We start from the raw sequence: 16146 nt of genomic DNA on the forward strand, positions 1-16146 counted from the left end.
TTTTTTTTTTTTTTTTTTTAGTCAGAGTCTCACTCTGTTGCCCAGGATGGAGTGCAGTAGCATCATTTTGGCTCACCACAGCCTCAACCTTCTGGGCTCAGGTGATCCTTCTGTGTCAGCCACCCACATAGCTCATAGCTGGGCCAACAGGCGCGTGCCACCATGCCCAGCTAATTTTTTGCCTTTTTTTTTTTTTGTAGAGATGAGGTCTTACTATGTTGCCCAGGCTGGTCTCAAATTCCTAGGTTCATGATCCTCCTGCCTTGGCCTCCCAAAATGCTAGAATTACAGGCATGAGCCACTGTGTCTGGTCCCCTTACCCAGTTGTAATGAGTATTCTGAATAGGAGCTGCTATCATCTTATGAGACACAGCTTCTTGGCTGTAATGGACTTAAGGGAGAGTATATGATCCAAGCTGAACCAAGAGTCCTTCCCTGAGACTTTTCACATTGGAACTGGGGGCATTGATAGGTGGAAAACTGTGAGAACTTGAACCTGAGGCTAGCAGTGGCCCTGTTGTTCTTGTGAAGAAACCCATCTGCCATTGGCAAAAATGAAGCCAAGGTGTCAAGACAAGCAGGGACTAATAGGGGAGAGTGATGGTTCTGGGGACACTGAGCTCTGATTCCAGTTGTCTTCAGCTTATATACCTTTGTCATGGGAACTAATACGGGGGGAGGCTCCCAAAAACCCAAAACTATTTTTTGGAGGGCGGGCTCCTGGTAGTACAGGCTTCCCCTACTAGGTAAGTGCTCTAGGAACCCACTGCATCAGTGTTCCAGCTAGCATTGTTATGAGAGGCTGCGTTCAGCTTCAGTGTATTTTTTTTCTTTGGAGATTCTTTCAGTGCGTTTGCCCATTTCATGGTGAGTAACTTGCGAGCGCCCCAGCCCACATCGTGCTAGTGGTCAGCAGTTTTTTACCGAAAACAGCATGACCGTCATGCCCATCCTCCTTATTCACCTGATCTCGCCCTGAGTGATTTGTTTGTGTTTCCCTGGTTGAAAAAGTCCTCAAAGTGAAACATCTTGCTGATGTGGAAGAGTGAAACAAAAAAACAGCAGAAGCATTGAAAGGCATCAAAGTTGACAAGTTCAGAAACTGTTTTGAGCAGTGGAAAAAGCGTCTTGATAGGTATATTGCCTCAAGCAGAGAGTACTTTGAAGGAGACTGAAATTTAAACTTGCAAGAATACACAATTTTTAATAAATAAATTCCAGGTGGGTTTTTTTTTTTTTTGGTCCTTCCTCTTACATCCCTATGATTGCTTAAACGTGACGAGTTAGATTTCTGTCCTCACTGTCTTGATTAATATATGTGGCAAGCCGGGCTCGGTGGCTCAGCCTGTAATCCCGCGCCTTTGGGAGGCTGAGGTGAGTGGATTGCCTGAGCCCGCGGGTTCAAGACCCGCCTGGGCAGGCGAAACCTCATCTCTACAATAAAATAAAAAACTTAGCCGGGCATGGTAGTACGCGCCTGTAATTCCGGCTACTCGGAAGGCTGAGGTGGAAGGATCACCGGAGCCCAGCAGGTCGAGGCTGCGGTGGCCGGGAGTGGCCACTGCACTCCAGTCTGGGCAACAGAGTGAGACTCCAACTCAAAAAAAAAAAAAATGTGGCAAACTTACACCCAACTTTTGAGACTCAGCTCAGGCATGCCTCTTCCATAAACTCTTCAGATATCTGCTCCACCCCCTCAAACCTCACTGGATTAGGCATCTTTTCTGGGTGCGCCCTTAATTTCCTGGAAAGGTCTCTATCACTGCATTTACCCACTCTTCCACAATCATTTATGTATGTGTCCTTCTCCTCTCCCCCTAGACCCTAAGTTCCTTGAGGGCAGGAACTCTGTTGCACCCTCTTTGGATCTCCAATGTCTAGAACAGTGCCTTCCACAAAGTGTACTCAGAAAAAGGTGTGTTGAATAGACAAAGTAGGTGGCTTCTTCTAAAGTTCTTTTAGGAAGTCTCCTTGATCCTTGCAATCTTTTCTACACAGTTTTCTCAGCAAAGCCTTTCCCTTCTCATATTTAGGACAGACATAGTTTAGTCCAATGTCAAAATTATTATATATTCTGAATGGGAGTGCAGGGCTGAGTTACTGAACTCAGTTCTTTATGATTTTTAGTTGGGAAATCTGGGCTGCTGATCCAGCTCTGACCCTGTCTGGGTGTGTTTTACTGCAGAAAGCCAACTTCTCTGAGAGTCTATGAACTTTTCAAATGGAAATGTTATGTCAGTCCTACCTACATCACAGGATTGTTAGTAAGAAGCAAATAAGACAAGCCATACAAAGTTGCTTTGAATAGGAGAGATGCATTCTTATGACAAAAAGATCCTGTGTCTTGATAATAGATAATTATACTTGAAAACACTGACCAAGGTCAGCTATCAAACACAAAGCCATATAAGCCAGAAGTGATTGCTTTTTCTGCTGACACAACAGTTTGTTATAGATCCTTTTAACTGCTAGAAAGTTCAGCGTTAAACATAATGCTCCAACCGGGCTCGGTGGCTCAGCCTATAATCCCACGCTTTGGGAGGCTGAGGTGAGTGGATTGCCTGAGCCCACGGGTTTGAGACCCTCCTGGGCAACTTGGCGAGACCTCATCTCTACAATAAATAAAAAATTAGCTGGGTGTGGTAGCGCACGCCTGTAGTTCCAGCTACTCAGAAGGCTGAGGTGGAAGGATCGACGGAGCCCAGCAGGTTGAAGCTGCGGTGGCCGGGAGCAGCCACTGCACTCCAGTCTGGGCGACTGAGTGAGACTCCAACTCAAAAAAACAAAAAACAAAAAACGTAATGCTCCATTATCATAACCATTTCAACCTAGATTTGTTTTTGATGATTTCTTTCTCTTCTCTATATACATATTGGTTTTTTATTTGCATTTAATGGTTTTGTTGAACATACATTTTTTTTCTGGTAATAGATTTATTGAAACATAATTCACTCATTTAAAGTATAAGACTCAGCCACGCATGTTGGCTCACACTTGCAATCCCAGCACTTTGGGAGGTAGAGGCTAGAGGATTGTGTGATCTCAGGGCTTCAAGACCAGCTTAGGAGGCTCGATGAGATATCATCTCTACAATAAAAAACAAACAAATAAATAAAAATTAGCTGGATGTAGTGGTGCCCACCTGTAGTCCCAGCTATTTGGAAGGCTGAGGTAGAAGGATACCCTGAGCCCAGCAGGTTGAGGCTGTGTTAGCTATAATTGTGTCACTGCATTCCAGCCTGGGTGACAGAGTGAGACTCTGACTTAAAAAAATATATATAAGATTCGTTGGTTTTTAGTGTGTTCACAGAGTTGTGCAACCATTACCACAGCCAATTTCAGAACATTTTGTCACCACATACACAAAAAAATCCATACTCTTTAGCAGTTATTCCGTATTGCCCTGATCTTTCCCAACCCAAGACGATCATTAATCTATTATTTGTCTTTATAGATTTGTCTATTTCTATTTCATGTAAATAGAATTATCAATATGTGGTCTTTGGTGTCTAACTTCTTTCATTTAGCATAATTCTTTTACTGTTCATCCATGTTATAACATATGTCAGTATATCATTTAAAAAATGTGGTAAATTTATATAGCATAAGGTTTGCCATTGTATCCATTTTTAAGTATACAATTTAGTGGCATTAATTACATTCACAATGTTGTGCTACCATCACACTATCTATTTTCAGAACATTTTGGTCACTCCAAACAGAACTCTTTATCCATTGTTATAGTTTGGATGTTTTCCCCCTCAAATCTCATGTTAAAATGTGATCCCTGATGTTGGAGCTGTGGCCTGGTAGGAGGTGTTTGGGTCATGGGGGGCGGATCCCTTGTGAATGACTTGTCACAGTCCTCACTCTATTAGTTCATGTTGCTTAAAAGAGCCTGGCACCTCCTTCTCTTTCCTCTCGCCCTCTTGCCACATAGCATGCCGACTCCTCTTGCCTTCTACCATGGGTAAACACTTCCTGAGTTCTCACCAGAAGGCGAACAGATGCTGGTGCCGTACAGAACCATGAGCCAAAATAAAACTCCTTCCTTTGTAAATTAGCCTCAGGTATTTCTTTATGGCAATGCAAAATGAACTGATGTATCCATTAAGCAATAACTCACCATCCTCACCTCTCCCTAGCCCTTGGTGACCTCTAATCTACTCTGTCTCTATGAATTTACCTACTCTAGATGTTTCATACCAGTGGAATGGTACAACACTGGGTTTTTGTGACTTATTTCACTTAAGCATGAGTTTTTCAAGCTACTCCTGTTGTAGCATGTTTCAGAACTTCATTCCTTTTTATGGCTGAATAATATTCTATTGTACCACATTTTGTATATCTATTCATCTCTCGATGAACATTTGGGTTGTTTCCATTTTTTTGGTGATTATGAATAATACAGCAATGAACATTTACATGTAAGTACCTGTTTGAATCTCTCTTTTCCGCTCTTTTGAGTAAATACCTGGAAGTGAAATAGCTGACTCTTATGATAAATCTATGTTCAGCTTTTTGAGGAACTACCAACTTGTTTTTGACTGTGCATCTTTTGAATATGGTTTAGTCCTCTTGAATTGTGAATAAATGAATGATAATAATAATAAACGAATACTTTTATAGAGGAGCAGTCTCAGTTCTAGCGTAAGATATGTAAGATCAGGCTCTAACTGCCAGTTTAAACACATGGATCAATCCAATCCTTTTGTTTTCTTTCCAGCAATGCTGCAGATTTGGATCGGAAATCCTCCTCTTCACATTCTGATAATTCCTTTGAAACCTCATTGCCTGAAGTTCAAAGGGATAACTATCCCCAGGAATTCAGCCTGCTTAAATTGCAGACAAGTAAGTCAAGTTATAGACCCCTCTGTGTCTGGGATCTTTTCAGAATTCTGCCATACTGTTGGCCACAGTCGCTGAAGACCCACAAGCACCAGGCATTTGACATACCTTATCTCTAGTTCTCACAACAATCTCTACTGTTACATGTTATTCAAAAATGATATGCCTTTATATAAAGCCCATTAAAGCACTACAATAAAATATTAAAACAACATAGAAGTATATAGCGTATAAAAATTCCTTTCCCAATATTCTCCAACGATATCCCTATTCTGCCCCCTAGCTGTGAAGAGTTGATATATATTTTCCCACTATTTCAAAATGTATATGTGTATGTATATACACACAGGTATACATATATAGTTATTAAATAAGTAGGTTAGTATGCAAACTAATACAAATGTAGTTTGCAAGCTATTTTCAGTCAGCAGTAAATAGATCATGGGGTCTTTTCATGTCAATACCTATGGATCTATATGGCTAATATAGATCTGTCCATTTTACAGAGAAGGAAACTGAGGCTTGGGGAGATTCAGTCACTCATACAGCCGCATAGCCAGGAAGTAGAAAGATGGGATTAGTGCCCAAACTTGCCTGCTTCCAAGCCTGTGTTCTTTCTTGGCTACCCCAGAGCCCAATTGTTTCTCAAGTCACCCTAGAGCTGCTAAGGCATCTTATATTGTTTAGAACCACTGTTAGCAATCTCGCAGGAAAAGTATCAAATGATGAAACAGCGCCCCTGTGAGGCTTAGTAACTAGCCTGAGGTCTCACAGCATCTTTTCTCATTTGACATAATCACATGTATACATTTCCCAGTGTCACTGTTGTGCGTGCATGTACTATTGTTGCAGCCAACACCATGTTCCATCCACTTGAGATGGAATGGCTTAGCCATTCCCTGGTTGGTGGCATTCTATTTTTTTCTACAAAGTTACGAGAGTGAAGATTGCATCATAGATGCTTGAAGGACTGTCTTTTGCTTCCAACCCATACATAACTTCCAAACATAAAATTGGCTTTATTTATTTATTTTTTTGTAGAGACGAGGTCTTGCTATGTTGCCTAGGCTGGTCTCAAGCTCCTAACCTCAAGTGATCCTCCTGCCTCGACCTCCTAGAGTGTTGGGATTGCAGGCATGAGCAACTGTGCCTGGTCCTAAAGTTGACTTTATTTCTGAAGAAGAGGGTAAAGAGAGAGTAGGTAGCTTTCTCCCCACTTTTCTTCCTTTTTGTGCCTAGTCCCAAAGAGATTGATACCACCCTGATATGAGACCAAGGAATTCTACATGTTGATTAAAGGTTGTTTGGCCAGATGGCGAGTTTTCACAGCTTTTTGTCATCCAGTTGCATCATGAGACTGGGAGCAGTCTAATGGAAGGATTTCTGATGTCTTGCAGAAGATGGGCAGCGTCCTGAGTGGACGTTTTACCCGAGGTTTAGCAGCAATATCCACACCTACCATATTGGAAAGCAGTGCCTCTTCAATGGAGTCTTTCTCGGCAACAGGAGGTCTCTATCAGAGAGGACAGTAGACAAGTGTTTTGGGAGAAAGAAATGTGGTAATGTTCCTTTTGGACTTTGATTGTGCAACTCTTGCGTCTGTTGCTGGGGGCAGTTCTTTGAAGTCACCGTGTCACCCTAGTGCAGTCAGGAAGGTAGAAAAGTGAAGGGGACAGTCGGCCGGCTACATGTTTTGGCAGAGAACTCACAACATATGCTGATCCACATTTTCATTTTTCTTTGAATTTCATGAAATGCAAATGTGACATTTAAGTCATCAGATTAGTTCTCTCAGATGCTTATTAATAGAAACTCTCATTGAAGTCTGAAGATTTATGTTTCAATTAGATGCTGCATAGCCTATGCATTTAAATTGTATTTTATATTCTCCACAAGGAAACCATCCCATAAACCTTAGTCCGAAGTGCATATTTTTATTTTATAGCTTATTTAATTAAAGGCAATTGAGATGAATATATCGCTATCTAAACTGTCTATCTATTTCTCCTTGTTTTATAGCTTGGTGAGTTCTCTGCCCCAACCTTTCCATAAAAGGTTTATTGAAAGACCCTAAAAAGTTGCTGAGTACCAACAGAGCATTTATGGCACATTTTTCTATAGAAACACCTGTGTGGGAGGCTGCCTATTCTTTAGGTATGAATAGGATTGCTGCAGCAGGAATACAAAGAGAAAGAAGTAGAAATTTCTCCTTTTTGAGTTTTAAAATAGACTTTTATTTTTATTTTATTTACTTTTGTATTTTTTTAAAATCTAGAGACAGGGTATTTCTATGTTACCCAGGCTGCTCTTGAACTCCTGGCCTCAAGTGATCCTCCTGCCTTGGCCTCCCAAAGTACTGGGATTATAGGTGTGAGCCACTGCGGACAGTCTAAAATAGACTTTTAAACTCATAGCAGAGATAAACAGCTTTGAGAATTGAGGCGTTTGTTTATTTGGCTACAGAATGCATGAAAAGCTGGGAGACTGTGAAGAGTTTTCACTCTGCACTGGATGGTGATGATAATCCAAATTCTAATCCTCACCCATCACTTCCTTCCTGACTCAATAGTAAATCTTATCTGAATGTTGTGTTTATTATTCTTCTGTCTCTCCCTCCCCCTCCCTTTCCTCCCTCCTGTCTTCCTGTATGCTTTTTTAAACACAGAGTAAATGCAAAGGTGTATTTATGAAATATTTATTGAATATATAGATAACTTTCCACAGTAGCCATTTGAAATAAATGTTTATGAATGCGGCTACTAAGGCTTAGGGAAGTTAATTAAACAGCTCAATGACACAGAACTGGAAATTGCAGAAATGAATTTGAAACCAAGTGTGACTGACTTCAAAGTCCAAACCCTTCTCACCTTCTCTTTCTGTCACCCAACTCTTACTTATCATACCCTGGCTTGGGATTCAAAAGATCTGGTTCCTCCACTCCCCCTGCTTTGAATCCTCAGCATCTCATCCTAGTAGGCACTAAATCCATGGGTGTAGTTGATGCTATTTTACTACACATAAGTGCTAATTACAAAACATTTTTTTTTTTGAGTCAGGGTCTCACTCTGTCACCCAGGGTGGAGAGCAGTGGTGTGACCCTGGCTCACTGCAGCCTCAAACTCCTGGGCTACTGAGTCTACTGAGTAGTTGGGACTAGAGGTGTGTATGATCATACCCAGCTAGTTTTTTTATTTTTTTATTTTTTAACTTTTTTTATTCGGAGTCTCATTCTGTTGCCCAGGCTAGAGTGCAGTGGCACGCTCGCAGCCACCCCAGTGTAGACCTGCTGGGCTCCGGCGATCCTTCTGCTTCAGCCTTCCAAGCAGCCGGAACTACAGGCATGCGCTACGGCACCCAGCTAATTTTTAAATTTTATTGTAGAGACGAGATCTTGCCAAGTGCTCAGGCTGGTCTTGAACCTGAGGGCTCAGGTAATCCACTCGCCTTGGCCTCCCAAAGGGCTGGGATTACAGGCTGAGCCACCGAGACTGGCCTCCAGGTAGTTTTTAAAATTTTTTTGTAGAGACGAGGTCTTACTATGTTGCCTAGGCTGGTCCTGAACTCCTGGCTTTAAGCAATCCACCCACCTCAGCCTCCCAAAGTGTTGGAATTATAGGTGTGAGACACTATACCCAGCCCCAAAATACAGAGCCATAGCTTTTGAAAAGGTTTTTGAAAGAGAAAGGTAAAAAAAGTAAATACTCCAGTAACTCAAGAACTCCTGCTTATCATACAGGTGGCTTTTTGGAGTTAGCTGGAAGTATTTGGGTAGGTAGGAAATAAAAAAGTCTTCCATATCTCTCCCTTTGGCTTGCATTTTGTGGGTACAGTAGAATCAAGAGGGGGGGGAGAGAGAGAACAAACTTGTTCATTGAGTGTGTGCCAAAGGCCAAAGAAGGAGGTCATGCTTCCAGTCATATATTCCTGCTTCTGAGCCCCAGGCAAGTGAGTCTCCTAGGAGATAATCTGGTGTCAGGTGTGTAGTTAAAATGACCATCCTGTCCCAGGCTGACTCCTTTTCCACTTCCGTGATCGGTTTCTTGTTCCTGGGGCTTTCGAAGGGGTGCTGAGTTGGGTGTCAGAGCCTTGGCTGACAAAGCAAGGTGTGCTCAGTAGCAATGGACTTTTCCCCGACTACTCTTCCCCAGAAAGACCACCTCCTGCTGCCGCATGGCCCCAGTCCTTGAAGCAGAAGAAGGGGCAGGACCTTCTTCTGCTTCAAATTATACACAGCACACTATACACAGGATCTTGACTACAAAAACATCTATTTGCTGGTTTCCTTTTGTTACCCAGTTAGAAAGGCAGAGCCTTGCTGCTTGGACTTTCTTTTTTTTTTTTTTTGAGTTGGAGTCTCACTCTGTAGCCCAGACTGGAGTGCAGTGGCTGCTCCCAGCCTCGTCTGCTCCCAGCCTCGTCTGCTGGGCTCCGGCAATCCTTCTGCCTCAGCCTTCCAAGTAGCTGGAACTACAGGTGCGCGCTACCACGCCTGGCTAATTTTTGATTTATTGCAGAGATGAGGTCTTGCCAAGTTGCCCAGGCGGGTCTTGAACCCGCGGGCTCAGACAATCCACTCACCTCAGCCTCCCAAAGCACGGGATTATAGCCTGAGCCACCGAGCCTGGCTGCTGCTTGGACTCTCTAAGATGCTGGGCCTCAGAGTGCATCAATACTTGAGAATGAAAAGATTTTTAGATCAAAGATTGTCACAAAGATACCTCTGATTCACTGTGTGTTTTAAACCAAAACACTCCGTCTGAACCCAATAATTCTTCCCCAGGACGAGGTAATCAATAACAACATTTTAAGAAAATGTCCCAAACATAGGCTCATACATGTATTTTCATCACCTCGAGTCAAGATAATCACAAACAGAACTTCAAGAAACCTCTATGTAATTCATAATAAAACACTAAAATATCCTATTTCCCTTGTCCTATCGACACTTATAGTACATCTGTGGATCATTTTCAGCCCTTTGTATGATTTTGTTTTCAAACATTTTCTACAGATATTGATCCCAGGAATGGAATCCCAAAGTTAACTCCGGGGGATAATCCATATATGTATCCAGAACAGAGTGCAGACTTCCATAAAGCAGGGTCAACTCTCCCACCAGTGAATTTTTCAATGTAAGTGTATGCTATTACTAGTTATTTAGTTAACTTTAGAGGAATTGCGTCTCTACTACACATAATTATATTTTAAAAGGGGTAGCTCTCAAAAAGACATGGTTGGATGAAAATTCCTTTAAAAACTCATCTTTAGTTAATTAGTGTATGCATACTTGCATGTATAATTAAAATTATACACAGGATCTTGACTATAAAAACATGGTTGTTAATTTTACTTCTATTTCTATTACCACAAATTTGAGCACTTTTTAATTTTTGTACTAATCAGATTGTTGGTTAGTAACTACTCTATGGGTTGACTTAAACTTGAAACTAAATTTAGACCAAAGTAATTGAGGAGAATTGGAAGATCATTAAATTCAAAGAAAAACAATTGGTCTATTACATTTAAAATATTATTACAAAATTAACCATGTGGGATATGATGATGCTGACTAAAAAATTATAAAAATAATTCAAATTATGGCCTTTACAGTTTTGAAGGCTGTACTTGAAAATTAAAACCAGAAAATAAGACTTTTTATTGAACATAATGACATATTGATCTCTTTGCTGTCTATGCCATACCAATTTTATGGTTGATTTTTCTGTTTTTCAGAGTACCTTATGAAAAGAAATTTGATACATTTATCCCACTTGAGCCGCTTCCACAAATTCCCAAGTGAGTTCTCTTACTATGTTTTATGTTTTTCCATCCTTATGAAATATCAATGATGTGTCATTTCCTCTTGTGGAGGAGTCTGTGGGCAACCAATACATAGAGGCCTTTTGAATCCCAGCATGGGGGAGAGGCAGCTTGTGAGGAGGGTTTTGGAGAGACAAATGGAGGTCAAGTGTCTGTGGAACTGATGATTGGGATGGTGACATATTCAACAGCTGTGATTGACAAACTACCAGATGCCGTGTACTGTGCTAGGTATACACTATAGGAGAGTTTGCACGGAGCAAAAAGACAGGATCCCTGCTTTCCAGAACATATGTGCAACCAAATGTACTTAAAATGGTTGCAACCAAGAATTTCAAGGGCAGAAAGAATACCAACAGAGCACTTTTGTATTCGAGGGAAGTATCATTTCTTTAATCTCATACTTTTGCTTGGCTCCATTCTGAACCTCACTTATTGATGATTGATTGATTGATTGAGTCAGGGTTTTACTCTGTCACCCAGCATGGAGTGACGTGGCACCATCATGACTGCAGCCTTAACCTCCTGGGCTCAGGTGATCCTTCCACTTCAGCCTCCCTAGTTCTTGGGACTACAGGTACTCACCATCACACCCAGCTCGTTTTTTTTTTTGTAGAGACAAGGTCTCACAGTCTCAAACTCCTGGCTCAAGCAATCCTCCTGCCTCAGCCTCCCAAAGTGCTGGGATTACAGGCGTGAGCCACCATGCCCGACCTAGAATCTCACTTATTTGCCTAGTAGGTTTCTGACCTAGATATTTTCTTTTCTTTTTAACTTTCTAATACAAAACAGTCTTATATAAGTATAGACATTGATTGATTGAGTGGACATTGTTCCAGAGTCTGATCTACCCTGGAGCTCAGTGGAATAAAAAAGCCTTTTATTCCAAACTTGAGACCTTTAATATCTTCATTATGCTGCATTATTACTTATGGCACATAACTGGGACTTCTTATGTCTGTACATTTTTAAAAAACACTATTTTGGAGTATTCAAAATAATACTAATTGTCTACATTCCATCACCTTACCCAACTATTCTAGCTTTTGTACTTTGCCTTTTATATGCAAATATGTTTCAACATGTAATATGCTTTAACATGTATAACGTAGTGTACTGATGATTCTGATTTTCCTTTAATAAAGGTTAAAGAAGTACAAAACATTATAGATCAGCATTTTCTTCTGTGCTGTGGACAATAAGAAAATTGGGAGACCTAAACCATTTCCTCAGGGGATAGTCACCATGATAAAAAAAAGTCTGCTAACCTGTCAGTCATAGCAGGAGAGACAAAGGCTCCACTTTTGATTTCTGGATTTAACATTTATTGTTTCCTAGATTCAATATTTTTCATCTGCAGTATCTAACTTGCTGTTAATCACATCTAGTAACTATTGTGTTTTCAATCTTTAGAAATTCCATTTCATTATTTTTATATTTTTTATTTCTTTCCTCACTATTTTCATGTTTTCTTTAAAAACTTGAACATAGGCTGGGCGCAGTGGCTCATGCCTATAATCCTAGCAATTTGGGAGGCCGAGGTGAGAGGATTGCCTGAGTCTATGAGTTCAAGACCAGCCTGGGCAACTCGACGAGACCTCATCTTTACAATAAATCAAAAAAATAGCCGGATGTGGTGGTGCCTGCCTGTAATTCCAGCTACTTGGAAGGCTGAGGCAGAAGGATCACCTGAGCCCAGCTGGTCGAGGCTGTGGTAGCTGTGAGCATGCTATTGCACTCCAGCCTGGGTGTCAGAGTGAGATTCCAACTAAAAAAAAAAACCGCAAAAAACTTGAGCATAGTTATAATAGCTGTTTTAACATTTTTTGTTTGCTAACACTATGATCTGTGTCACTTCTGGGTTTGTTTCTACTGACTGATTTTTCTCCTGGTTAGGAGTAACATTTTTCTGCTACCTGTTTTGTCTAGTAATTTTTATCCGGATATTGGACATTGTAATTTTATGTTGTTGAGTGTCTGGATTTTGTTGTGTTCTTTTAAAGAGTGTCAGACTTTGTTCTATCAAACAGTTAAGTCACTTCCAGTTTGGTTGATACTTTCCGATGCTTGTTTTCAAGTTTTGTTAGGGCATCTCTAAAGTGACTTTTACTTTAAGAATAGTTTGACCCAACTACTAAGTAAGCTGTGATGTCCTTGTAGAGTCTTTACTGAATGCCTTGAATGATCAGTGAGGAGTTTTCACTTTAGTTGGTGGGAACTCTAATGATTTTTAGCCCTTTGAGAGCCCTGGGAACCATTCAGTTCAGTTTTCCCACTCTGTTATCTGATCTTGTGGCGTCTTAGCCCATGTCTTACTTAGTATTCAGTAAAGACTCAAATGGAGTGCTATAGAAATTTCTTAAGCTCATTTTTTGTATAGCTCCTTCTCCAGAACTTTGTCCTGCAGCTTCCAGCCCTCTAGAATTCAGCCTTTCTGAACTCTGATCTTTGAGTCCTCAAACTCAGAACACCATGCTCTACTTGGGATTGCTGATCCCTGCTCTGTGGTCTTGAATGTGCCTCCAGCCAAAAGATGGGTTATTATAGGACGCTCCTCATTTGTTTTCCTTTTCTCCAGAATCACAACCCTGTGCTGTCTTTGTCTCATGTCTGAAAGCTGTTATTTCATTGTGTCCAGTTTCTAGTTGTTGAAATCAGGAGAGTAAATCTGGTTCCTGCTACTTCATTATGGCTGAAAGCCAGACTTCTTGCTACCGCTGAATAAAAATTACAGGTTTTATTTTTGTCTTTTCCAAGTTATTTGGTGATTGATTTTGTGATTGCATTATTATTGTTAAAGTTATTCACATCTCTAAATATTGTACTAATTGTGCTTAGAAATTTTAAAATGTGAAATCTGCAAATGCAACTATCCAACTTTAAGATAAGGCCAAAACTTGATAACCAGATATCTTATATGACAAGTAGTTCTCTATGCTAGTGTTAAATATTGCTCTTTTTTTTTTTTTTTTTTTTTTTTGAGTTGGAGTCTCACTCTGCCACCCAGACTGGAGTGCAGTGGCGGCTCCCGGCCACCGCAGCCTCGACCTGCTGGGCTCCGGCGATCCTTCTGCCTCAGACTTCCAAGTAGCTGGAACTACAGGCGCGTGCTACCACGCCTGGCTAATTTTTGATTTATTGTAGAGATGAGGTCTCGCCAAGTTGCCCGGGCGGGTCTCGAACTCGCGGACTCAGGCAATCCACTCACCTCGGCCTCCCAAAGCACTGGGATTACAGGCTGAGCCACCGAGCCCGGCCTAAATATTGCTCTTAGTCCTGCTTTTCTTACTTGATTTTCTGCTATGGTTTGTTACCTATGTAGTATTCCCTCCTATTCCTTCTTGCAGGGACTTGCCTATACCCTGCAGTTTCATCAGGGCATTTTTCCAATCATGGTATGTTTCACCCTAGAAGTTTTAGAATTTTAGCTTCCAAAAATAAAGACTTTCTCCGTCTCCCTGCTCCGACTCATTCCAGAGTCACACTTCCTGCTACCTCTTGGAACACATGCAGTGCAGCCCAGAAATGCCCTTTCAGGTCTTAATGGACTTAAGAGGTCTCCGAGTGTCTGCATTAGCCAAGGCCCCAGAAGAAAACAGAAAGCACACTCCACTGGAATTCTAACACAGCTTAATGAGAGGGACTAATTACAGGCATGTGGGCAACATTGAGGGAACCCATGTGGGAGGGCCAAGCACCCAGAGGCTCACGACGGTGGGAAGCTCTACTATTAATACCTCTGGGTCTGAGGAGCAAGAAGAGGGATTACGGTTTGCCAAGCAGTGAAAGCTGGAGCCCTGGGGGAAGGGCTGCCCACAGGACTTGTGCCACTGCCGGAACTGGGCTGCCTCGGGAGATGTGAGGAGGGAAGAAGCTAGGTAAGAAATACCCCAGGCTGGGCTTGGTGGCTCAGCCTGTAATCTCAGAACTTTGGGAGGCCAAGGTGAGAGGATTGCCTGAGCCCATGTTCAAGACCCACCCGGGCAACTTGGCAAGACCTCATCTCTACAATAAATCAAAAATTAACCTGGCGTGGTAGCGCATGCCTGTAGTTCCAGCTACTTGGAAGGGTAAGGCGGAAGGATCGCAGGAGCCCAGCAGGTCGAGGCTGCAGTGGCCAGGAGCGTGCCACTGCCCTTCAGCCTGGGTGACAGAGTGAGACTCCAACTCAAAAAAAAAAAAAGAAAAAAAGAATTACCCCAACCTCTCTCTTCCCACCTTCTAATCTTCTGCCAGTGCCTCATCAGCCAAACCCAACTCAAAGGTGGGAGTATGGAGAAGCCCGGGTGACCCCAACTGCAGGGTCAGCTTCCGGCAGAGAAGGACAGAATGAGAGCTGAATTTAGGCAGGGTCAATTGGTGAACAACTAACATGCTCTTTTATTGTGAAGGACCTCCTAAATTGGAGGTCTTTTTATTTTTGGAGTATGTAGTACTTTATCCACTGATGGTGTTTGTACATTTTGCATCAAGCTCCAACTCAGGGTGTTGTTTTCTTCCCACAGCTTGCCTTTCTGGGTGAAGGAGAAAACCAACAGGTTGAAGAATGAGATAAGAGAAGTTGAGGAGCTTGACAATTGGCAGCCAGCAGTGCCCTTAATAAACAGTTTATTCTCTCCTGGTGGGTTAAAGAACCTTCAAAAAATAATATAAAAACAGGAGGAGTCCAGAAGAGCAGGCCTTTGAGAGGCTTCACAGAGGAAAGGAGAGTAGGCAAAGCCTCTTCTGGAGTGGATGTGTCTGCAGTCCCCAAGTGGTCCTTGGGGCAGATGTCATGGCCGAGATTGAGGGTCAAGTGTGTTGGTTAAGAACTGTTGTGCAATGGAACACACACTTTAACTCCATGCTTCTGTCCACAGGTACTTTGGACTTTCCAAGACAATCCTGAGCAGAAACAGGCCCATAAAGCATCAACTGACTGCACGCCGGGGAGCCTTTTCCAGTTGATGCCTTTTGTCACATGACTGTTCTAAATCAAATATTTGACTCTAAGAAGAAGCACTGTGCTTTGCTTTTTTAAACTTTATATTTCGAAAACTTTCAAACTTACTGGAATGTTGCAAGAATCATATAACAAATACTTGCATATCTTTCACCTAGATTCTACAATTGTTAATATTTGTCTAAACTTTCTCTCTCTCTCTCTCACATGATTTCAATTATTATTTTGCTGAACTATTTGAGAGTGAATGGCAGACATTGTAACCCTTTACATCAGTATACCTACATACCTCAGTAGGTATCCCTAAAGGTCAAGGATATTTTGTAACAACCACAATGCAAATAACAAATTCAGGGAATTTAATATTGATACAATACTACTAAGATATCCATTTAGTATTATTCAATTATATTTAGTTTTCTAAGGATGTCCTTAAATCAATAACAAAATCAGATATTATGTGAGTGTCTTAGTCTGTTTAGACTGTTATAACAAAATACCATAAACTGAGCAGCTTATAAACAACAGGAATTTAT

General features: G+C 41.5%; 1 protein-coding gene across 1 annotated transcript in view; it reads left to right on the forward strand.

The window, feature by feature from the left end:
- SPATS1 (spermatogenesis associated serine rich 1) overlaps window positions 1–15658 on the forward strand; it is a 30437-nt gene extending 14779 nt beyond the window's left edge. Inside the window, exons 3-8 of the mRNA XM_008068691.1 lie at window positions 4727–4851; window positions 6246–6407; window positions 9860–9980; window positions 10582–10644; window positions 15174–15289; window positions 15528–15658. Of these exons, the coding sequence (XP_008066882.1) occupies window positions 4727–4851; window positions 6246–6407; window positions 9860–9980; window positions 10582–10644; window positions 15174–15289; window positions 15528–15556 (616 nt within the window). The 3' untranslated portion in view covers window positions 15557–15658. The remainder of the gene's footprint in view (window positions 1–4726; window positions 4852–6245; window positions 6408–9859; window positions 9981–10581; window positions 10645–15173; window positions 15290–15527) is intronic.
- The last annotated feature ends 488 nt before the right edge of the window (window positions 15659–16146 follow it).

This window comes from Carlito syrichta, unplaced genomic scaffold, assembly GCF_000164805.1.
Source record: "Carlito syrichta isolate Samal-C Ts95f unplaced genomic scaffold, Tarsius_syrichta-2.0.1 Scaffold311474, whole genome shotgun sequence".
In the NCBI taxonomy this organism is placed as follows: Eukaryota; Metazoa; Chordata; class Mammalia; order Primates; family Tarsiidae; genus Carlito; species Carlito syrichta.